Source organism: Notamacropus eugenii, chromosome 7 (genome assembly GCF_028372415.1).
Source record: "Notamacropus eugenii isolate mMacEug1 chromosome 7, mMacEug1.pri_v2, whole genome shotgun sequence".
NCBI classification, from domain to species: domain Eukaryota; kingdom Metazoa; phylum Chordata; class Mammalia; order Diprotodontia; family Macropodidae; genus Notamacropus; species Notamacropus eugenii.
This window is the reverse complement of record NC_092878.1, coordinates 36,818,088-36,841,568: the sequence shown is the minus strand read 5'-3', so window position 1 is coordinate 36,841,568 and position 23,481 is coordinate 36,818,088. Positions and strand designations below refer to the sequence as shown.

The window sequence follows — 23,481 nt, the reverse complement described above, 5'->3', positions numbered from 1 at the left end:
TAGTTTTTTGGACAAAGAATCACATACATATATGACATCATCCTAAATTATCTGAAATCACATCCTTCTGAAGTATAAATACAGGATAACAGATTCAAACTGTGTCTAAAAATCTTAGGGAAATAAAAAATTTAAAGTGCATAGGAACAAATCATTACAAAAGAATATGTAGGTCCTAATGTTCATTTTTTGCTTCTTCTAGAGCAACTGTAAAGCTGCTGTTTTCCTTTAAATGGGGTAGGAAACTTGTGATCCTCTTCTAACTAAATGCGTCTCATTTTCTCTTCTTTATTTTTTTCTTTTCTTCCTTCTTTACCCATTCCCTTACTTCTCTGTTTCCATATCCCCCCTAAGGCACTAGCTCGCCTTCAGGGCCTAGAAAGGGCTTTTGGCATGGGAAGTTACTTAACACTGACTTACCGCTTGTTTCTCAGCTGCTATCATTGTTGCAGTTGCAGCTGCTGTTTGTCTCCCTGATCCTGTAGTGTTAGTGCAGTCTGGTGGTTCTGCTTTGACACCAGGTATATAGACTGGAGGAGGGACAGCTTTGGGAGCTGTTCTTGTATGAAACAGCGAATGGTTGCAAGGATAAGAAAAAGAACGTGAAGGATGTTGACTGGGAGCTCTTTGTTTCCAACCAACTTTGAACTGGTTGTGAAGTGGAGTAGCTGGAGGATGATAGGGGGGTGGTGGAGGAGGCAAGGGTGGATGGAAGGCCACAAAAGTGTCGAGATCTGTAAACATGGTTTCTGCAGCGGGAGTACTGTTAACTCGACATCGTCCAGACTGTTTTACGGTCAAGAGTGGACTTTCATCCCCAAAACGTTCATCAGGAAAGAACTTGTGAGGATTCTACAAAAGGAAAAGAAAACGCTAAAAACTTTCTGGTAATTACTAGATTTGGAAACAGTCTTATACATCAAATTATAAAAATAAACAACTTAAGAACATTTACTAGGTACTCACAGAAACACAAACCAGAAAGCACAAAACTATCATAAATAAGAATGAAAAACAAGCAGAACAAAACATGATTTTCTAGGTCAAAACCCTAAGAGAAAGTATTAATAAAAGGAGAATAAGTGGACATTGTGCAGTTAAAGATACACACACGCACACACACACACACACACACACACACACACACACACACACACACACACACATCAACTAGACTGAACATTCTGCAAAACAAGCCAGCTAGTTTGGCTGTTATTGTTACAAGATACCACGGTCATGAGAATGCTTAATCACTCAAAATCAAGCCGTTTACATTCCAATACAATTTTCACAAAGATAACAAAACTAAGACAACAAAAAGTCACAGTAAAGTACAACATGAAAACTGTTCCTAAAACTCTCTCTAAACTTAGACACACTGACATATTTACTTCAGAGAGACATAGGAAAAGCACAACTATGGCACTCTTTCCCAATTTTTCCTAACTGGTTTGGACTAACATTTTGATACAATATGGGAATGCTGCACTCTTCAGAGCATGTTTTCAAAATTTACAATACACTCATTTTGTTTAAAATTTCACAAACAGTAACAGACCATGCCATTAAATGAACAGGAAACCACAGAGTGCATTTAAGACAAAGCACGGACCCTCCAAAAGAATCAAAGAGCTCTGGGGGGGAGAAGATGTTTTGATAATATCAGGGCAATCCTGTTTTTCCTTTTAAGGATTTAGTTCCTAGAGTCTTATAATTCAATGACAGAGAAAACCAACAATTTATTTACCACAACACAGACAAGGAAAATAGATCAAATGTAATTTTCCTTCAAGTTGTAACTGAGGGGACTATGGGCAGGATGCTTTTTACGTATAAAAACCAATTTAAGGAAGTTGTCAGAGTGCTTTCTCCGCCAAAAATAAGGGTGGCTAATTGTTTTCCAGCTTGCCTTAATAATTAATTTCATTCCTCATGTGTTGGAGGCATCAAGGGTACTGAAATCTAGATCTGATTCTCAGTAGTGAGGAAGAACTTGCTTCTGAAGTAGACATGACAATAACCATTAGGAAAATGATTATTTCTTAGAATTTGTCAAAGAAAGTTAGATAGTAGTCAGTTAGCTAGGTTCCCTAGATTTCTGGAGATCAGTTTTCAAATGGTTCACAAAAATAAGAGGCAGGACCCCATGGACTGAAATTCTATAAAGGAAAATCATTTTAGGACAATAAAAAGCTCTGAAGACTAAAACTCTGAAGATAGAAGGAGAAATAATTACAATAGGAAGGGGAAAAGTGAGTAGACTAGTAATATGTATGCATAGGGAAATCACTGACCAACTTCAATTCTTAAAAAGTCTGGAGTCAGGAAGACCTGACTTCAAATATGACATATACTTACAAGTTGTGTGATTTGGGGCTATCACTCAACCTCAGTTTGCCTCAGTTTCCTCAACTGTAAAAAGGGGATAATAACAGGACCTTCCTACTAGAGTTGCAGTGAGGACCAAATGACATAGTATTTGAAAAATGCTTAGTAACAGTACCTGGCACAAAGTAGGTGCCATACAAAAAACGTAAACACAAGACAGAAGCAAGGGTGAATGCAGAAGTGTAATATTAACAACATTAAGAGTAGCGTCAAGAATGCCAAAACTCAGAATGAACTGGGACAAGGGGAAAGAATGTTAAGGACAACAAAAAGGGTGGTACTGGGGAAAGGATCAAAGAGGGAAAAATGGCTACTTGAGACAGTTAGGAGGATGGTTGCTTTAGGTATGTGGAACAATAGTAAAATGACAGAACAAGAACTTCCCAATACTTATTTTTCTTTACCAAGAAGAGTTGATCTTGATATTGAAAATGACAGAGCAAAGAATTGAAAGGGATTTGAAACTCAAAAAAAGTTGGAAGATAGAATTGGAGGATGTAGCTGTTCAAGTCGCCAGGTCTAATGTTCAGAAAGGGCCAGTAAATGTGACTGTTAAGTCACTGTCAGAGACCTCTAAAAGAAGACTGAAAGGCTGATGTTCCAATCTTTCAAAAAGGAGAATATGCAGTCTATTAGCTATATTACAGACAGCTTGATTTTAATTTCCAGCAAAGTTAAAAGTATGGTTAATGAACATAAAGAGAAAATAGTGATCAAAAAGAGTAAGTAAGTAGAGCTTCATCAAGACTAGATCAAGCTAAACTAATTTAATTTTCTATTGTGACAATGCTAGTAGACTGGTGTACCAGACAAATGCAAAAGATATAGTTAATTATTGTTTTAGAAAAGCATCAAAGTCTCTGAGGTTATCCTCATGTACAAGATGTAGTGATGTGGGGCTAGATAAATATAGATAGGTGGAGTCGGAACTGGATAGCTATTAATGGTTTGATGTTAACTTGGTCTCTAGTGGAATGTTTTTGGAATCTGTGCATGGCTCTGTGCTGCCTAATATTTTCACTAGTGATGTGCCTAAAGGCATAGGTAGCATTTTTATCAAGTTTTCATAATACAGTTAGAAAGAAATAAGATTGGAGGACAGATTTAGGATCCAAAATGATCTTGACCGGTTAGGATGTTGGTGTGAATTTAATAAGAAGAAGAGGAAAATATTTAGGGATAAACATAAACTCTTAAGTTAATTTTTTTTTAAAAATAAATATAAGCTAGAGGAGGTACTGGTAGATCATTTGAAAAAAAAACTGGGGAATTTAGTGCATTATAAGGTGATTCTGAGATGTGGCAGCCAAAAGAACCATGGAGACCTTGGGCTACATAAAAATGATGCACTGTGTAGGGTCATGGAGGGAATGCTTCTGCTGCCCTGTTCTGGTCAGATCACACTTGACATATGGCATTCAGTTCTATCTTGATAGATAGAACATTCTGAAGTGTGAAATTCAATGGCATTGCCCTTCAGAGTTCAAGGATACCTCCATACTAAAATTAAGACCAGAAATAAGGACTCAGAGGAGGGTACTGATTATTGAAGAATTGTTATCTTTAAAGATAATAATTTAGAGATAACTTGGCTGCAGTTAACTCTGATAGCTACTATTTCAACATGAGACAAGAAAAACAGATAAAACCATAAAGTTTTCTTGGAAGACTAGTATTTGAAAATGAGGCTCGAATACCTAAAACTTATAGAATAATTAACAGTTTCCTAGTTCTAAAAATACCTAAAACATTGCTTCCTACCTGCAAAAGCTCTGCAGCAGCATCTGCAAGACCAAACTCTCGCAATACTCTAATCTGAATTTCATAACTGACAGTAGCACCTTCTCCACAGTTTAGAGCGTATGCTCTCTGTACTTGCTCAGTGTGACGTAGTTCCTGCAGACGTCTGACCATCTCTTTCATAACAAGGAGACGAGGGACTGAAAACAGAAGAAAATTGGTATACAGTGTGGCACACACATTTTATATTAATTCTCCATTCAAAAACAATGTTTGAATTCAACTATGTTTTGTCATTTACAGTTGTATTTTTAATGTGTATTTACTTCTTGAGCCATTTAATGTGTGCAATTTTTTTTGTATACTAAAATGGCTCCTTAATTGTGTCATTACTTTTATCTACCACAACACAAAATACCTAACAAAACACTATAGCTGGGTTCTCATTAGTGTGAATAATAACGAATCATGGGAAGTAGTCACGTCACTCAAATTTGCTCTATATTATATTTCCACTGATCTGGAATCACTACAATATTTTACAGAATTGTAACTCTGAAGAGCGTGAATTTAAGTACATGAGACCACTTCACAGGATTCATTATTCATACTAACCAGAATCTAGCAATTCTGTTTTTATTAAAATGTGAAACACATGAAAAACTGATTTCCAGGTACATTTAACCTTGAAGATTTCTAGGCATTAAAAATACTTTATGGTAATTTTTCAGTAATAGAAATAGAACATGATGTCTTCAAAATCCACAGTTAAATTAGCTAAAGAAACTGGGATTTTGCGTTATATTATTAACCATAACTTCTGTGGGCTTCAGTTTCCTACCCTGTAAAATGAAGACTAGATAGATCCCTAAAATTTCTTCTAGCTCTACAACTATCATTCTATGAGTTACGAGCTTGCGAAATTGTTATCATGATTAGATTCTTACAAAGAACAGACCAAAATTTTATGCATTTATTTCTGAACCAATCCTTAAAATAATTAGCTATCCATACGGTTGCAGAACTACCATTCTACAAACGAATGCCAAGTGTCACTTGATTTCTTGAAACAATGTAAGCTCCTTGATGGAAGAGATAATTTTGTTTTTGCCTTTTGTATTCACAGTGCATAACATAGTATCTGATACACAGCAGACACATAATAGATATTCAATGAACATCTGACTAGAATTAAATACCTATGGAAGCCATCAACAACAATACAAAGAAAACTTACAGAGTCAAAGAAATATAAATGAGTTCAAAACAAGTTTGGATAAACTTAAAAATGACAGCCATAAATAACTACTGAGAAAATCTAAAATAGAACTAATTTTAAAGGGTGATTCCAAGGAAGACAACTATACGCTGTCATGGCTAGCTGAACAGAACATCTACTACTTAACAGAGATTTTTGATCTTTATTTGTCTAGGAATATACTTTTTTGGTTGACATTCTGAAATATTAATACAATTGTACTAAACTTCTGGTTTCTGAGCAATTTGTAGTCCCAGGAGGTAGAATGGCAAGGGTGGGCACTATACATTTTCCCCAATATCCATGACCTCTCAAATCTCTCCAAAACACAGAAATGATGTGCTAAAGACAAAAGCAACTTAAGTCCTCTCCAAGGTAGGTAAAAAAACCAACAAACCCCAAATCCAAGACCTGATATTCCATGAGTCTGAGATCCCTCAGCACCTCTCTCTCTTACCTCCCACGCTCCCAGCAGCAAGTCTGCATTAGCAGACCCAAGGATTCCACACAATTTTACATCAAAACCCACTCCTGCATTCCAGTCTTCCCTCCTTGTGTCCAAGGCCAGCCATCTTGAATTTAAAGTGTGGGCAATTTCATTAAGGTTAACAAAATTTATGGTAAAATTAAAACTGGTTAAAGGACAGAATAGAACAATGGATGATAAAGAGGGAAAATAGCCTAAAGAGAGATTATTAAGAAATGGGCAAATTATCTGTCTGTCTGTCTGTCTATCTATCTATCTATCATGAAGTTTAAAAATCTTACCTGGAATTTCATTGGCTACAACTGAAGGAGGACTGGACTGGTTACTGCTTATTTGCTGGTGACTGATCATATGACAACACTGTGGTACTGCGTTGTTTACCATATAAAGCGTGTCAGGAACATTGGACATTCTAACCATCCGTAATCGAACAAGGTCTGTTTGTTCCACCATCATTTCATCTAGCACTGACTGAAATAAATCATTCAAAATTAATCAGAATTAGTCAAAACATTATTACTACTTAAAAATTACATTTCCTAGAAGCCAATTACCTTAGTTACATAAAAAAGGACAAAGAATTTGCTTCTAGTTTATAGTTCCAACTTCACTGAGAGGAGAAATAACCCCAATTTCTTTCATTTAAAAATAACTCTTTTGTGTTATCTTAGAGAATAAAATTTTAAATTCTAATTTTTTCCTCAAGTATGACTTATAATTTAAGAATCTGAATACTGCCTGATGAAGGAATAATTTAATGAACAGGATATAAATAAACGGGATCAATCATGTGATTGTAAATTTAGAGCTGGAAAAGGTCTTAAAGCAGAAGCCAGAGTCCAAATGATGATATTTTTGCCTCAGCTCTTCCATAATGACCTAAAAAGCATGCTAGACTGAATTCTAATTGAGAAAATTAAGAAAAAGTCACAGTGAGCTATTTTTTCAAGGCTAAAGGCAGCTTATGATGCGAGAAAGTTCTGCAGACAATCATCTTGTTAAAAAAATATAAAGGAAAGCTTTAAATCCGAGGGTGAAATTGAAAAATCCACTGGCCACCTCCTGAAAGAAATCTCAAAATGAAAATTCTAAGCAATATTATAGGCAAAAAACAGAACTTCCAGATCTAGAAGAAAACTGTGCAAGTAGTGAAAGAGAAAGAATTCAAATACCATGGAGTCACAGTTGGGATCACATAAGACCTAGCAGCTACTACTATAAAGAAATGGAAGGCTTGGAATGATATTCTGGAAGGCAAAGCACGTAGGATTACAATCAAGAATAATCTACCCTGCAGAACTGACTATAATTTTATAGGGTAAAAATAGAAATTTAATGAAATGGAAGATTTTCAAGCATTCCTATCAAAAGACCAGACCAGAACAGAAAATATGACATTCAAACACAATACTTAAAAGCTGATTACTCTTATTTTTCTCTTCTTGATCTGTCCTCTAGATCAGCTGTTTTTCTTATGTTTTATATTGTCTTCTATTTTTTCATTCTTTATATTTTGTTTAATTATCTCTTGATCTCTTATAACATCACTGGCTTCCTCTCATCCAGTTCTGATTTTCAGGGAGTTGTTTTCTTCCTTAAGATTCTGTATTTCCTTTTCTAATTGGCCAATTTTCTTTTCATAATCCTGTTTTTTTTATTTTTATTTTTTCTCAATATCTTTCATTTGATTTTTAAAGGCTTTTGAAAGTTCTATGAATTCTTTTTGAGCAGGTGATCATTTGACTTTATTCTTTTGGGTAGAAAAGGGTTTCTTTGCTTTAGCATCCTCCTCTAAAGACAAGCCTCAGTCTTTTCTATTCTCACAGTAATTCTCTAAAGGTGGATTATTATTTCTCCTTTGTCTGTGCATTTTAAAAATTTGTAGTAGCTCAGTTTTCATAATCATCTCTAGTCCTGGATGAAAGCAGGTTTCCAGAACTAAGTCCCCCTCCCCTATCTAACAGTTCTTCTTCTCACACCTCATTTCTATAAAATAAATACTCTTTTCAGTTGTTCCTAAACAGTTTTACTTTTTAAAGTCACATCATACTTAGATCCATCCCAATCTTTCTTACGAACTACCCAATAATTAGTATGTTTTTTACATTTTACATACATAAAGGTAAATAGTCCCTTACTGAGTCCCTTGTAATTAGTCTTTTGTATGGGGGATGGTACCTCTGGTCTCAGATCCTCCTTCCCTCTGGCCTAGAACTGGAACCAAGAATTCCAGCCTGGTGTAAGTGCCCCCAGTCAGCAGAGTTCCCTCAGATGCCCCACTCCCCTCGCTGTCCCCACCGTAAAAGTTCCTGCTGCTGGAGCTCAGGAAGCCTCCCAACTTAGCTAACCCCAGGGCTTGCCTCTTGTTGTTTAAGCTAACCTAGGACCTAGCCTGGAGGCGTTTACTCTTCACAGGGACCAAACTTCATTATGGGACTTTTCTTCAGATCTTTGATTGTCCCAGGAGGACCCCTGTTCTGCCCCTACACTTCTTAATTTTTACTGTTCAATATTCACCCTAAGGTGCTATTTAATTTCTTTTGTGGGGGAAAATCTTGAGAATTTGGAATTTTCTGACCTACTCCGCTATTTTCCCAGAATCTTCCCATCTTTTGGATTGAAATAAAAACCATCAAAATACAAAATAAAAGGTCCTAGCAAAGCTGACAAAGTCGAAAAACTTTAGTCTAAATCTCCACAGATGGCGTAATACAGTCTTATATAGAAGTTATCTTCATTTTTAGGGGCATTTATTTTACCACACCCTATGGATAATAAAGACAGCATTGAGTTGATCTACTGTCTACTTCTAAGACAAAGAAGGAATGTAAAAAAAAAATATTTGTGCTCTGTGGTCCTTTCAATCCCAGAGAGGATTCCTCTTGAGGGATGGAGTGTCCTTTAACAGATTCCAGAGAAGACCATACAATCTTGGCTTTTTCTGCAAGGATCAGACCAAACAATTTTATTTCCTCATATATCTTAAAAATGCTAAACTATGGGGCAGCTGGGTGGTGCGGTGAATAAAGCACTGGCCCTGCCGTCAGGAGGACCTGAGTTCAAATCCATCTTCAGACACTTACTAGCTGTCACATAAATAACCCCAAATGCCTCTGAAACCCTTCCCTCAATAAAACCTAAACTGTACTATCAGTACTAGTCAATATGACTCTAGTCAATATGATCATAGATTTAGAGCTAGAAGTAAACTTAGAGGTCCTCTAGTCCAATCCCCTCATTTCCTAGATGAGGAAGTTTGGGTCCAGAGAGGTGGCAGAGCCAGGACATGAAGCCAAGGTCTCTGACTCCAAATGCAGAATGCCTTCCAATATATCATACTACCTATAATTTGCCAAATGGAAATTATCTTGTGTCTCTTGATAGTACTGGGGAATAAGGAATGGCCAGTGACTTGCTTTTTAAGAAAACTTTATGAACAAGTTACTAGCAATGCATTTTTTCTTAGTTTAACAAAAGAAAACATATGAAATGGGAAAAGCATGTCTCAGAATTAGGAAGACCTACATTCAAGTACTCTGATCCATAGTTACTGTGTGACTCTCAGACAACTTACACTCTTTGGGCCTCAGGCAACTCTTAAGGAGCAGAAAGATCTGTATTGGTAGATAAAGTTCTTCACTGGGAGTTCCGTATACTAATGAAATTACAGGTACAATTTTTCAAAAAGGAAGAAAAATGAAAATCTTTTGGAATATTTTCCCCACTTTGGAAGACAAAAGAATCTTCATAAAATATAATTTTCTTAAAGATAACAATTTACAAAGTAATTAGTGTTATAGTCAGAAAAAATGTTTTTTGAGAAATAAAAGTATTATAAATGTCTAACACAGAATAAACTTTAAAAAAAAGTATTTTATAATTAAATGTTTCTACCTATTATAATTAAGTAATCCAGCATCTAAAAAGATTTTCATTACCTTTGCTTCATCAACATAAGGAGAGAATAGTCTTGGTCGAACATATATTCCAGCATTTTTTTGACGTAACCATGCATTTGACTTTCCACCTTCAGCTGTAGGCAGCATATCTGATGGAGGAGTACTAATCAAGCTCCTTTTCAGCTTTTTAAAAAGAAGATTAGAGACTTAGATAAATTACAGGTACTGTAAACATACCATATGAATGAACTATTTTTGAACCATTAAAATGATTCAAAATCCAGACACAGATAAAATGTTACAATTTAGAAATGTTCTCCAATAGGCAAAGGATGCAGCTTAAAAAAAACCCCCAACAGTTTTTTGTACCTTTGAATTTTTCTTCAATTAAGGAACAAAGTCCTTTCAAAATCAGAGAAGCAAACTCCAAGCAAAGATGAATTAAGATAATGGACAGAATTTAATACATAAATATCATTTTTTACTGAACCATGAATGAAACCAAAATTTATTTTTAAAAAATGTATTAAATTGGGTTTTGTAACAAAAAAACAAGTCTACTGTACTAGGCCATTAGAAGTTTCTGAAGCAAAATTTCATTTTATTTGGTTTCAGTCTGATTTAAACAAATTCTCTACTTCTCCAACTTTATTAAGTAGTCTTTGGAAAGTTGAATGAGTTTTCTTTCTCTTAATTTTTTTAAACAAAGATTGATATTCTTTCTTTTCCACATTCCCCTCCTCCAAAGTGGATTAAAGAAAAAAAATAAATCCTTTGTACTACATACGCATAATGAATCTGTACCTATTTCAAAGTGTGAAAGTGATTTCTTAAGTTGTAAAGGACCCTACAAATTGTGTTAAAGTCACAGTAATCTACCAACAAAATGATATTTAGATATGACTTTCTGGTTTAGGTAAGGTTTTAGTATTCATAGATTTTGAGTTGAGATCATCTCAGCAATCATTTAGTCCAGGGGTAGGGAACGTCTGGACTTGAGGCCCCATAGGTCCTCAAGTGTAGCCCTTTGACTTACTTCACAGAACAAGTCCGCTTAATAAAAGGAACTGTTCTGTAAAACTTGGACTAGATTAGTGTCAACTCCTTACAGACAAGAAAACTGAGGTACAGAATAGGAAGTGCCTCATTCAGGATCAGAGAGTCAATTACAATCAGGATGAAAACTTATGTCTTCTTATACAATGTAATAAAATTTCCTTCATTTTTTTAACTGACCCTGACACTTCTTGATTTGAGCCTTAATGTATAGCATATATCAAGTATAATGTGTATATGTATGTGCATATATACGTACAATAATTTATTACTGTGCATTAATGTACAACATAAAGTGTGCCCTGGAAAAGCCTACTCAAGCTGTATTCTAACTGATCACACAACGTCCCATACGAACAAGAGGGATTACATTCACTTGAAGAGATTAATTTTTTTCAATGAATGGATCATGGAGAAGAAAAACCACTTACCGCATCATTCAGGACTTCACTGTTCATAGGTAAAATATGTTCAATTCGAACAAAGGGTAAGAGAGAAGAGAGTATTTCTCTAAGCTCCTCAATGTCTAGGTCTCGCCTCTTTACGCCTCTCTTGTTCACACTATGAGCAGTACCACTTAATAAGTTTGGTTCTGTAGGAGAGATAGGAGGAAAATTAAAGTGGTATTAAAGTAAATTAGAGTTTTCAACAGGTGAGATTTCTAGGGCTTTTATATAAGAACATAATCTTTTAAAGAAATTACTATTAAGTTATTTTTAATTTATAAAAACTATGTTAATATAAAGTATTTTATGAAAAAAGCTCAAAAGTGCGAATAGTAAAAATAACTTTTAAAGATCATTTTATATTTTATGCAGATTTTGTTTCTTTGCTTCCATTTAGGGAAGTAAAGGGGCATCAATATAAAAGAGAAAAAAGCTATCTGGATTAGGATTTTCCTCACTTACTATCATTTTTATATCTGAGTTTTACTGAAATTGGAACATCATGGTATGTTAAAAGTTCCTTGAGAACAGAGATTATTTCATTCAATGAATTTGTATCCCGAGCACCTAGCTCAGTGTCTGGCATTAGGTAGGTATATAAGATGTTTTCTGTTTAATTATTTTTGGTCACTGTAGATGTATCAACATAATTCTTAACTTGCCATAGTTAATAAATATTTAATAGTAATAAGATATACATTGATCACTTGTGCCAACTGGAACAAGAACATCTTCACTGACATTCAAATCTCAATACTGAAGACTGACATCTTTTCTAAACATTAGACAAATGTCTACAGGATATCTCATTTCCCAAACTTTGTTAACTATCAGTCACTCTAAAATTGTTCCTTCTTCTGAGTTGTCTATGGCACCACCATTCTCTGAGTTTGGGGTTGACTTTTTACTTTTCATATTAAGTAATTACTCCTAATAATTTCAATTTTGCAACAATTCACAATTTGACCCACTACTATCATCCTTAAGAGAAGTCTCCATTATCATCTCTAAAGACTGTCCTGCAATAGGGTCCTAAAAGGTCTTACTGTCTCTACTGTCAACCTTCTCATCATCTGCTCTGACACTATACCCTTCAAACTTCTGGTGCACTGCCATCTGGTCTGCCAATACAGCTACAACTCTGCTGTGCCATCTTTATGTCCTGTTTCCCCAAAGTAGAAGATAAATTCCCTGAAAACAAGGACTATTTTGATTTTCTATTTACATCCTGAGTTATGGTAGGAGAAATATCCTAAACCAAGGGCCGGGAATGTGTGGCTTCGAGGCCACATATGGCTGTCTAGGTCCAAGTGCAGCCCTTTGAGTGAATCCAAACTTCACAGAACAAATCCCCTTAAGAAAAGGATTTGTTCTGTAAAACTTGGACCCAGTCAAAAGGCTGAACCCAAGGGACCCAGAAGGCCATGCTCCCCATCCTGTCTTAAACTCTACTCCTAAGCAAGTTAGGCTAGTTTTTCCTTAAAAGATTTTGAAACCATTGCTCAGGCTCAAGGGGCTCAGGCAGGATATTGACATTACTTCCTGGTCACCAAAGTATAAAACAGTTATCAGGCGATCTCTGCTGTTCATTGGAACCATGATAAGCAGCTTAGGCAAGGAAGCTTTACTCTACTGAAATCAATCTGAGGTATTCTCCATGCATATGCTTGTAGTATACTATTCTCTCGCTAAGTAAGGCTAAGTAAATCTCATTTTAACTATAAAATGACCATTGAGTGTTCCATTTTGTTCCAGTACTGAATATATAAACTACCAGTGAGTTCTGAACTGGTTGGCACATATTAAGTGCTTAATAAATAAATGCCTTTTCTTTCACTTATGCAAACTGTTTCCAGAGGAGTTTAAAAAACAGACCTGGTCATATAACACCCATGCTCAAAAATATTCAGTGCCTGCTATTGCCTCTCAAGTCAAGTTCAAGTTCTTCCAGCTGGCATTCAAACCTTTCCACAATCTGAAGCAATCTACTAGTCTTTCCAGTCTCATCCCATGTTACCACTTGCCATACCTTACGTTCCCATCAAACTAGACTGCTCTCTGGCTCAATGATATACATGATTCTTACAATGTCCATTTCTTAGGTCCTATTACTCATTTATTTATCCCTTTCCCCTCTTACTTTCATCTACTGATAACGTATCCATTTTTAAAAGATCACCTCAAATACTCTCCTCCAGGAAGCTCCCCCACATCTCCCTTTCTTCCTCCCAAAATCACACAGCGCTGTTTTGTAACTTCTAATGTGTTTATCAGGAATCTGATTTTCCTATTAGGCTCCAAAATCTTTTTAGGACAGGAATGATGCCTTCTTTGAACTTTCTATCTCCACCAGTGCACAACATATTGATGCACCCAGGCATTTAATAAATGTTTACTCTATTGTACTGTAAAATGTGAATGAATGAGAATGTCTATGAACTTGAACCCTTTCCTTTATAAATAAAATGTGATACGGAATGCCAATTTTACCTGAGCAGGAAAAAAAGTTTTTTCTTTCCTCTTCATGAGAAAATTAGGTATTCTAAGAGTACATGAGCTTACAAAATACAGGGGAGGTTAAAAGTACAACGAACTTGGGAAACTTTGTATTTTTGATCTAGGGATCTCCATTTTTTCTACGAAAGGGGAAATATTAATAAACAGAATCCATGCCCCTCAGGGCTTTAGCAAACAGCAAAATTGTATTTTTACAAGCATGCTGTTTATAAAAAAGAGACTTTTTCTCAGCCTTTGACTTTCTTAACCTTTAATATGAAATCTCCTTGTGCTAAGTGATCCAGGGAATGATTGGATTTTTTGCGGGGGGAGTGACAGGGGGAAAGAAGTGGGAGAGAGGTTTGCTGAAATTTGACTATAACCCAATCCAGATTCAGGTGTTATTATCCACTAACACCCAGGATATTTTTCTGCTTTTCTCAACAACTTCAATGTATGGTTCAGTTGTCCTCTTTACTACAACTTCTTCCCTCACTCTAATGGACATTTATCTACCTCTGTCTGTATGTTCTGATGTTCTCTCACACACCATAATTTCTCATTCTATTCAACTCCTTCCTTACTCCAATTGAGCTAAACACAGGGATTTTTGCCTTCACTAATGAGTTTTACATTCTTGTTCAAGAACTCTGAATTTGCATATCATCAGAATTTTTTCTTTCCATCTCTCCTTATGACTCATTTCTTCTAACCCTTCTCTTGTCCCTCAAAGTGACCTCAAATCCCTCCAACTCTCAGCACTATACCAGGCTATTATCATCGTTCGGACTACATTCTTCTCCCTTTCCAAACCTGACTTTTAGGGAAACTAATTCAAATCTATTCCTGAATCCTTGGCTCCTTTGTTGTACTGCTGCTGATCATGTCTTACCAAGTCCCAAACCTGCACTGTTCTACCATCTTTCTCCTTTGCTTCTACTCACATGCTGCTGAAAGGAAGTTAAAAAACTTCTGATTGGGTCCACTATAATTTTATGCTAACTAATCCCAAATGGAGTCTGACTTCAGCAAAATAATCCTACTTCTCTCTTATAATTGCCTCTTTTGGTATGTTCTTGGCATTATTTATTTTCTTTCACACAATTTCTATGATTTGTTCTTTGACTCACTCATTATTTAGGATTTCATTGTTAAGTCTTCATTTGAGTTTGTGTCCCCTGAAATGCTTATTCTTTTTTATTGTGTTAGGGATAGTAAAGGATATACTTACTGTTCCTGTCCTTCCATACCAATTTGTAACATTTTTGTATCCTGGGTAGCCAGTTTTTACAAAAGCTTGACATGGCGCTAGGACATATGCGTATTCTTTTGGCAGTCCCACTCAGAAGACGCCATAATAATTCTTTTAGTTCAAGCTTCTTCAGAAATTTTTTCACTCTGTATTTTCATTTACTCTTCAAATGCTAGAATTATATAAAACTAAGAGGGCATTGAAATCACCTAAACCTATTCTATTATTATGTCTTCTCGTCATAATTATTTTCTTTATAAATTTTTTTTAATTCTTTATAAATCTAGAAGTTAAGGGATTTGCAGAACTTAAGTTTATTATTTCTTTTATTTTCTTTGGTTCCTTTCAGCATAATTTAGTTTATTTATCTTAGTGTTGTGAATATTTATTTTTACTTTGAAAGCATGAATGCAACCTCTGCTTTTTGGGGTTCACTTCATCCACAGCAATTTTTTTCCATTCCCTCAATTTTATTCTATGTTTTTTTTTTTTTGGTTTGTTTCTTGTAAGCAGCAGCCTGTGAGATTTAATTTTCTTATCCAATTGGTCACTTTTTTGTTTTATTCAACTGTTTAATTCAGTTACACTTAAAATTACAAGAGTTAGGTTTGCATTTTCCTTTATTTTTCTACCAATTCCCCCCCCCATTTAGATTTCTTCCCTTTCCTCTATAAATAAAATATTTTTGTCTTTTCTGTTATTTTAGGACAAAATATTTTAAGGCAACCCTGTTCCTAAAGGCTCTCTTCCCTTCAACCTTAACCATTCTTCCCTCCAATTTCCCCTAATTCTAGAGTTTTGTTCAATTTATTATTATTATTTTACCTAGTTATTTAATTCTTCCCTTCCTTCTCTCCCCCTCTCAGTTAAAAAAATCAAGTAAAATTCTTCCCATTAAGTTTTTGAAAATTCCATTTTCTGCACCTTTCTTTAAAAATTTCTTTTCTCCACTTTTTTCTAAAAAGGATTTCTTTCCCTCATTCTCTTTATTATTTAGCTTCCCTTTCTGTCTATACCTTTAATTTTTGGTTTATGGCCTTTATACTTACCTTAGTCCTTCTTCAGTCTCTATTACTCATGGGATTAAAGCTTCTGAGGTATCTATTTTGAGTTTCTTCTTCTAAAAGTTTCTTTCTATGTTATTGACTTGTAATCCTTCCCTTTACCCGCTTGTTCTCTTTTTCTGTTGTGCCTCACTCTAAGAGATACCAATTCCTGCAGGTGACAGAGAGAATATTGCCTCATGGTAGGAGTTTTTCCTATGTCCCTGTACAATTCACTTTATTAACCTTTGCTCTTTCTATGGTAATTTTTCCCCATCTATACCATAAGTTTACTTGCCTGGATACTAGAGACATAGTTTTCCCCTCCTCTGCATGTTAGCTGCCCCAGGAGCTCTAATTCCCCCTTTCCCGAGGCAGTTATGAATGGTTTAAGGACCAAATCCCAGCAGATTTTATCCATTATACAATAGCCATTATCTGTTTATAGAATCTCTCTCTATAGGAGCATTTATCAGTTGTATGTCCTCTCACCACCGAAACAAGATTTCATTATTTCTTTCTCTGTTTCAATCCCTCCCTTTCCCTCCTCACCCATCCTCCTAGAGACTATCTTCTTCCTAAGAGACCGCAGGAGTTATTTTCTGTTGGTGTTAACCTTTGATTTGATTATGGTATGTTATAAAGTCTCTTCTCCCCACTCTTAAGTGCCATCTTATTCTGCAATTTAGGCCCTCAATAGCATTGGTTCGCCTGAAGGTGAGCGTGTTGAGGATTAGCCCATGTTTCAGACCTGTTTCTACACTATCACCTGTATTTGACTTTTATTCACCCTTAGCATCTCAAGTACTTTTAGAAAGAAATCTCTTAATGTTATCTCTGTTGTTATCTTCAGTTGCTGTATTTGTTTACCTTTTTTATATTTCTATCTTCTGGGATATTTGCAAAGCAAATAATTTGTTCAGGTCTAGATTTCTTTCTATGAATGCTTCAAATGACTTTAAAAAAATTAAAAATCTTTTATCATTAATGGTTAGGCCACCCTAAGTTACATCTTGAGGTCCTTTACTCTTCAGAAGATATTATTTCATTTCACCTTGCAGTTTCTGGTGAGTGCAGAATAGTTCTGTGTTATTTGACTTTTCTGTTCTTTAGATCTGAAGATCTTCTCTTGCTTGCTTGCTGAATTTGTTATCAGTTAATTGTTAAATTTAACCATTTTGGATCTTGGAGTTTATAGCACAGGAATTTTTTTTTTCTTTTTCTTCTGGAGGCAATCATGAATTCTTTCACTTGGCATTTTTTTCTGTATTTAAAAATTCTGGGAGATTTTCTTGTATTATTTCTTGCATTGTGGAGTTGAGTTTTTTTTACTTAATTATGCTCCTCTGAAAGATCTATAATACTTAAATTATCTCTAAACACATCCTGTGTTGGAGATCAGTATGTTTTGTTTGTATGGAGATGTTTTCTTTGAACAATATTGCCTTTTGCTTTACTTCTGTGTATTTGCATCTCCAAACAATTATTATCTCTTGTTTTTATGGTGAGACTTGCCACCTTGGATTCAAAATTGTCTGTTCTGCCAATTTTTTTCTGCTGTGCAGCTCAAAGAATTCTGCTTTCACAATTTTTATTTCTTTTTAAGACCATTTTGGGATACACTGTTGTGGTTCCATGCTCTTTCGGGAATACAGAGGGTCCTATGTCTCATCAGGTGTTGATTCATTTTCCTTTGTCCTGATATATTTATTCATAAATACATGGACTCTTTCACCCGATTTGGAAGCCACATTTCCTTCTGTTATCTTCCCTGTTGGTTTACATTAAGACTGGGCCTGATGGTCTTGAGACCACCATGACAGTCTCTCCTTAAAGGAGGTTGTAACTTCTAGAATCTATGCATAGAAATTACTGTTATAAGGTTAGGCCTATGGTTTTGAGGCCATTATGATGGTGTTCCCTTAAGAAAAGCTGTAAGGACATACTCATGGAAATAACTGACAATATTTTTTTAACACTGTCAACCACTAGTTCGTTTTTCTCCACGATAACAAACCCCCAAAATATTTTCCCTTACCCATTGATATGTATATTGGCTAAATGCAAGGAGGATACCCAAAATCAAAGTATAAGAACCTTACTCTCAGAAGGGCACCTGAAAGCATACCCTTCCCCTTCCAGTGGGAGTGTAACTTCCTGTTGGAGCACCTCTTTTCTGATGAATGGACCCATGTCTCTATGCTCCTTAATGCAGCACTGCCCTTATGTGAGTTACATATTCTTACGTTAGTATGTATGTCTGAATTGAATAGTGGGTTCCCTTTTCTCCCTTCCCCTCTTCTCCATTGTTTGCAATAAAGCTATGCATTGAAGTCATTCCCATTGTTTTACATGTTATTTTTATCACCCAAACTCATTAAGGCGTTATTTTCCCTGACATCTCTGGCTGGTCCACAGGCTTCACATTAGACATAAACTAGGTATCTGGACAAGGACTTAACTTGTTGACAGGTGCACCTATACAATCTCTATCACAATTGACTATGGGGGGGTGGCACACGGTACCCCTTCCTCCACATGTATCTTGTCCTACATTTCCCTGTCCCTCAGTTGTCACTGTTACAGCACAAAGTACTGCCACACTGTTTTCCCAGCCTGGATAAGCTTCTGCCTTTTGGTTTTCCATGCTCTGGGGACAGAGGTAGAGCTGATTTCTTTTGTGAACATATGGGTTGGCTTGTGTAGTCCAGCTAGGGTGTGGTAAGTGGTGTGGGAGGGGCTGCTGAATAAGCATGTTAGAGGTCAGTGATTAGCTTTTTCTACTAATTTATCAGATTGCTAACTCCTTAGGATTTGTATTCCAGAGTGTGGAGGCAGATGAAATTGCTTTATTTCTTGGGTATAATTTCTGTTTTGGAGATGTTTGAGTAGTTGATCTGTCTAGTACTCCTCCTTGCTGGCCATGTGACTGATTCCTCAACCCCACTCAACACAACAGTTGTTCCAAACCTTAAGCCTTCCATGACACTCTTATCTCCTGTCTACTGAGAAACCTACTGAACACTTCCCTGAAAAAAATAAGGCTGCCTATCCTGTCTTCTCTCATCTCATATTATTCTGATGTTATTCCCCACTAACTGTGCAGATGAGCTGTGGCAATATCCTGGGCTCTCTTATCTCTGTATACTTTCTCCCCTTTGATGATCTCATCAGCTCCAATGGGTTCAACAATTTTCTCTCTGTAGGTGATTCACAGATCTTTATATCCAGTCTGAGTTTCTTTCTGTCTTAGGTCCATTTCCAAATTACTAACTGCCTTTTAGACATGGATATCCTGATGTATCTCAAACTCAACATATCTACAACAGATTATGCCCTGTCCTGAAACTCTACTTGCCAATTTCCTAGTACTTTGAGGATACCACCATCCCTTTTCATTGTTCAGTTGCTTTGGTCATGTCCAACTCTTTGTGATCCCATTTGGGGTTTTCTTGGCAAAGATACTGGAATGGTTTGCCATTTCCTTCTCTAGCTCATTTTACACATGAGGAAACTGAGGTGAACAGAGTTAAGTGACTTGCCCAGAGTCACCCAACCAGTAGGTGTCTGAGGTCAGATTTGAATTTAGGAAGATGAATCTTCCTAATTCCAAGCCCAGCACTTCATCCACTGTGCCACACCTAGCAACCATCATCCTTCTAGTCACCGAGTTTTGCAGTTTCAGTGTAATGTATGACTTTTCTCTCCTGATTACTCCACATACCCAATTAGTTGTACTTTCTTGTGCTTTCTCTACATTACTTCTCACCTACTTCAGAGGTGTGCTAGTGAATGTTTAACAACCAGTTCGGGGGAGAGGGAAACGTATGCACAAGCACACTTTCATGTTCAAACTGCCCTATCAATATTTTTTCCATCATTTAAAACAAAACAATCAATTACACCCTCACTTGTAGCTTTTGCCAATCTTCCTGTGTAAAAACTTACATTGAAATTTTAACAGTTAGTTTCTTGAGAACCAGTATGAACTGGTTCCAATATACCACTGCTTTTCTCTCAACTAATACAATTACAACAAATGCAACTATCACCCTAGTTTTGGTCCCTAGACTCTTAGTTATCCCTTGTCTGGATTAACAGTCTTGTAATGAACTCCCTCCTCCTCTAATCCACCCTCCACACAGCTGCCGAGGTGTCACTCCCTCCTCCACCCTACGCCATGTTTACTTCATTTCTGTGTCGTGCATTGCATGTTTCCTCTGACTTACTTGCCATCTCCCCTGTATGTATCTAGTATGTTCTGATTGGTATCTACTGTCTCCCCTGGTAGAATATAAGTTCCTTGAAGGCAAGAACTGCTTTTGCTTTTTTTGCTTAGCACAGTGCCTGGATATATAATAAGTGCTTAATGAACACTTATTTATTTCTCTAAGAGAGAATACTATTTGCTTGAAAGGTGAATTAACAGACATGAGATTTATTTTCAAATATCTGGAAAATGATGACCACACATAATTGTATACTTTTATATCACTCCAGGACACTCTCACAGTACATCTGAACAAGCAAATCAATTACTTTACTAGAGGACCTAGAGGGTAAATAGAACTATATAAAATAAACTTGTAAATTATTATATATAGCTTACCCATCTGCCCTTCACTGAAAATCTAACAAATTCCTATATTTTCTGACAAATTCTTTGTGATGGACAAATATATCAGTGCCTGTACTGAAGCCTGATATACAGTATTACATGTAAGTGTATTTCTGAGTAGAACAAAAAGTATTTTGAGTATATTTTCTTAAAAAAAAAAAACCCAACAAACCAAACCCCCACAAAATCTCTTACCTCTGTCTGCTATTCTTTTCATCAACTGATGTTCACCCCATTTAATAAGATACTTAAGGATATCTTGTTCACTTGCCTACAATGCAAATATATATATATAGTATTTTCATACATTCTATCTTTTTATGATATATTATACTACCACAGACAAAAAGAATAGAATAAATAGAAAGTCAATATTAGAATTAAGGTAAAACAATTATTTTGAGAAAATAAGAATCCATCACAGAAAGATAAGGTCATATATAGAGAGATGAGAAGAAAAAAATGTCTCTGTAGCTAGTCACTTAACTGTTATTGGTGATTTTACTTTTTCCATGCTGAGTAGCAGAGACTACATTTCAAAAAGGCACTCTAATCTGATAACTGGTAAAGGGCCCTTCATGCACTGGGTGTTTAAAGGAATGTACCAACTTTGCATGCTATATTAAAATTGTTTCCCAATTTTTGTACTTTCCAAGAAAAGCAACTTGCTCCAAAACCAATCACTGGGAACAGTGGACTATTTTTTACCTCTCATATATCTATATATGGTTTGTACAAAATATTAATGAATCAAGAAGTTACTGAATAGAATTTTCAATAAATGGGCACAAATAAGAAAGGATTTACTTTATATTAGAGTGGATATTTGCATAAAAAGAATAAGAGATTCAAGACCACTGAATAGTTGACTAAGATGAGGCAATTTTACAGACTACGTACAAATATAAAGCAAAAATCAGATATTTCAATATAAAATTTTAGTAAAATCAATAAAACTAGTTAGCAACATACACAAACAGTGAAATGACCTGCATGTACTGTCATTATGGAATGGAGTCCAAGGAAAAAAAAAACCCTGAACATTTGCTTAATCACTACCTATATGATTAAGTTTGTTATAAAAAACACCCCAAATTAACAGGTATCATTAAGGGTAAGGTAGGGCAAATTGAAAATTTGATATTTTAGCAAACTAGAATGAATTTGAAATTTGTCATTAATTGATTTAGTCAACTCTATTTATTCTAAACCAACATATTAAGCCTAAATCTTCCTTTTGTCTCTGTCCTGGTGACTAATGATCCTACAAGGAAGTTTCCTTCATTACTCTAAAAATAGGAAACTGATGTATTATAATTATAGGAACATACAAATGCCACAACTCCTTTTAGAGTTATATTGATCAGGCTGCGTACAAGGCTGTACCTTGGCAATACTCTCCTCTCCTTTGTATAAATCTGCTATGGGTCTCTTTTCATTAGTTTATGATAGCATATGGTGCAAATGGAGCATCTGGACATCAGAATTCTAATGCAGGCCCTGCCACATGGCAAAACATTTTTATCTTTTTAGCCTTCGTTATCCCATCTTCAAAGACAGTTTACTTTATAATGATAAGACAATAATTAATTACCTGTAAGTAGTCAGATTGGATAGCAGTAAGAAGATGGTCTTTGCTGAGTTCATAAAAAACATCCGAAGTCATGACTTGAGTAAATTCCTCACAGAGGAAATGTAAAGCTTGTCTGTGTACCCACTTAGAGCCATACGGATGAGAACTCCACTTGAGGATAGCAATTAAGGTATCTAATGAGATGCTCTCAGCAATAATATCCTCACAGCCTAAAAGAAAATGCAAATATTTATCACTGAACATAAATATACAAGGTATGTAAGAGTAGAACTTTTAGAACTGTTACTATCACATAAGTCAAAAAGTGCCAACTACTTGATGGAATAAGTCTCATTACCTGAAAATGGTCAAAAATGTCTACCTTATTCAAAAGAAAACAGAAGGGGGAGGAGGAGAATAATACTATATATCAAGAAAGTATCCTTATCTGGAAGTCCACAAACCTGAGGGAGGTTCATGTCCTAAAATACTAAACAGAGACAAGTTAGCCTTTTGGGAATATACTTCAGAGTATTTGACTGTGAAGAGGAAATAGATAATACTTTCTGGAAAACAATCAGAAAATCAACATTAATAAAAGCTATGACAGTGTTAAAGAAATAATACTATCTGGACATTTGCTGTATCTCATTCTAGAAAAAAAAAGATGTGATAAATTCTGAGAGACAAAATTATCAGTCAGACAAATCAAAAAGAAGAAACGAGAATAAATGCTTCCCTGGACTTAATTCTAATTGATAAATAAAAACTGCTGGACAAAATATAATTTAAGGAAATCTTGGGAAAAAATGATCATGTTCCCAACAGTTGGAGGAAAAGAAAACTGAACATGGTCAGCTACATATGGAATTTAGTTTTCAAGAAAGATCTCAAAAATTTCTGAAAGATAATCTCTTAACCTAACAAATTTACTAAATGCCTTGTTCAAAGCACAGTGCAAATTCAACAACAAAGAATACCTTATCCCTTATCTCAATCCTACAATTCAGTAGAGGGGGTAAGTATAATATTTACAGTACAAGGAAGCATAAAACAAGTGCTATTAAGAGATACAAAGTATCTAGAAGTTTAGAGGAGGTTGAGATTCCTTCCAGCTGGTGGGAGGAGGTTGGATTAGGTTTCAGGGAAGATTAGGTATTTAGTTGGGCTTTGAAGAATGAAGATTTTATAGGCAAGGATGGGAGAAAAGAATGGCATGAGCAAA

The 23,481-nt window shown here is 35.6% G+C and overlaps 1 protein-coding gene across 1 annotated transcript in view; it reads right to left on the bottom strand.

The window, feature by feature from the left end:
• Positions 1–23,481, bottom strand: part of BTBD7 (BTB domain containing 7) — a 58,878-nt gene that overhangs the window by 6,000 nt on the left and 29,397 nt on the right. Inside the window, exons 3-9 of the mRNA XM_072623081.1 lie at positions 22,278–22,486; positions 20,879–20,954; positions 11,260–11,420; positions 9,812–9,955; positions 6,155–6,344; positions 4,150–4,328; positions 421–852 (exon numbers count right to left, since the gene is read on the bottom strand). Coding sequence (XP_072479182.1) covers positions 421–852; positions 4,150–4,328; positions 6,155–6,344; positions 9,812–9,955; positions 11,260–11,420; positions 20,879–20,954; positions 22,278–22,486 — 1,391 coding nt within the window. The remainder of the gene's footprint in view (positions 1–420; positions 853–4,149; positions 4,329–6,154; positions 6,345–9,811; positions 9,956–11,259; positions 11,421–20,878; positions 20,955–22,277; positions 22,487–23,481) is intronic.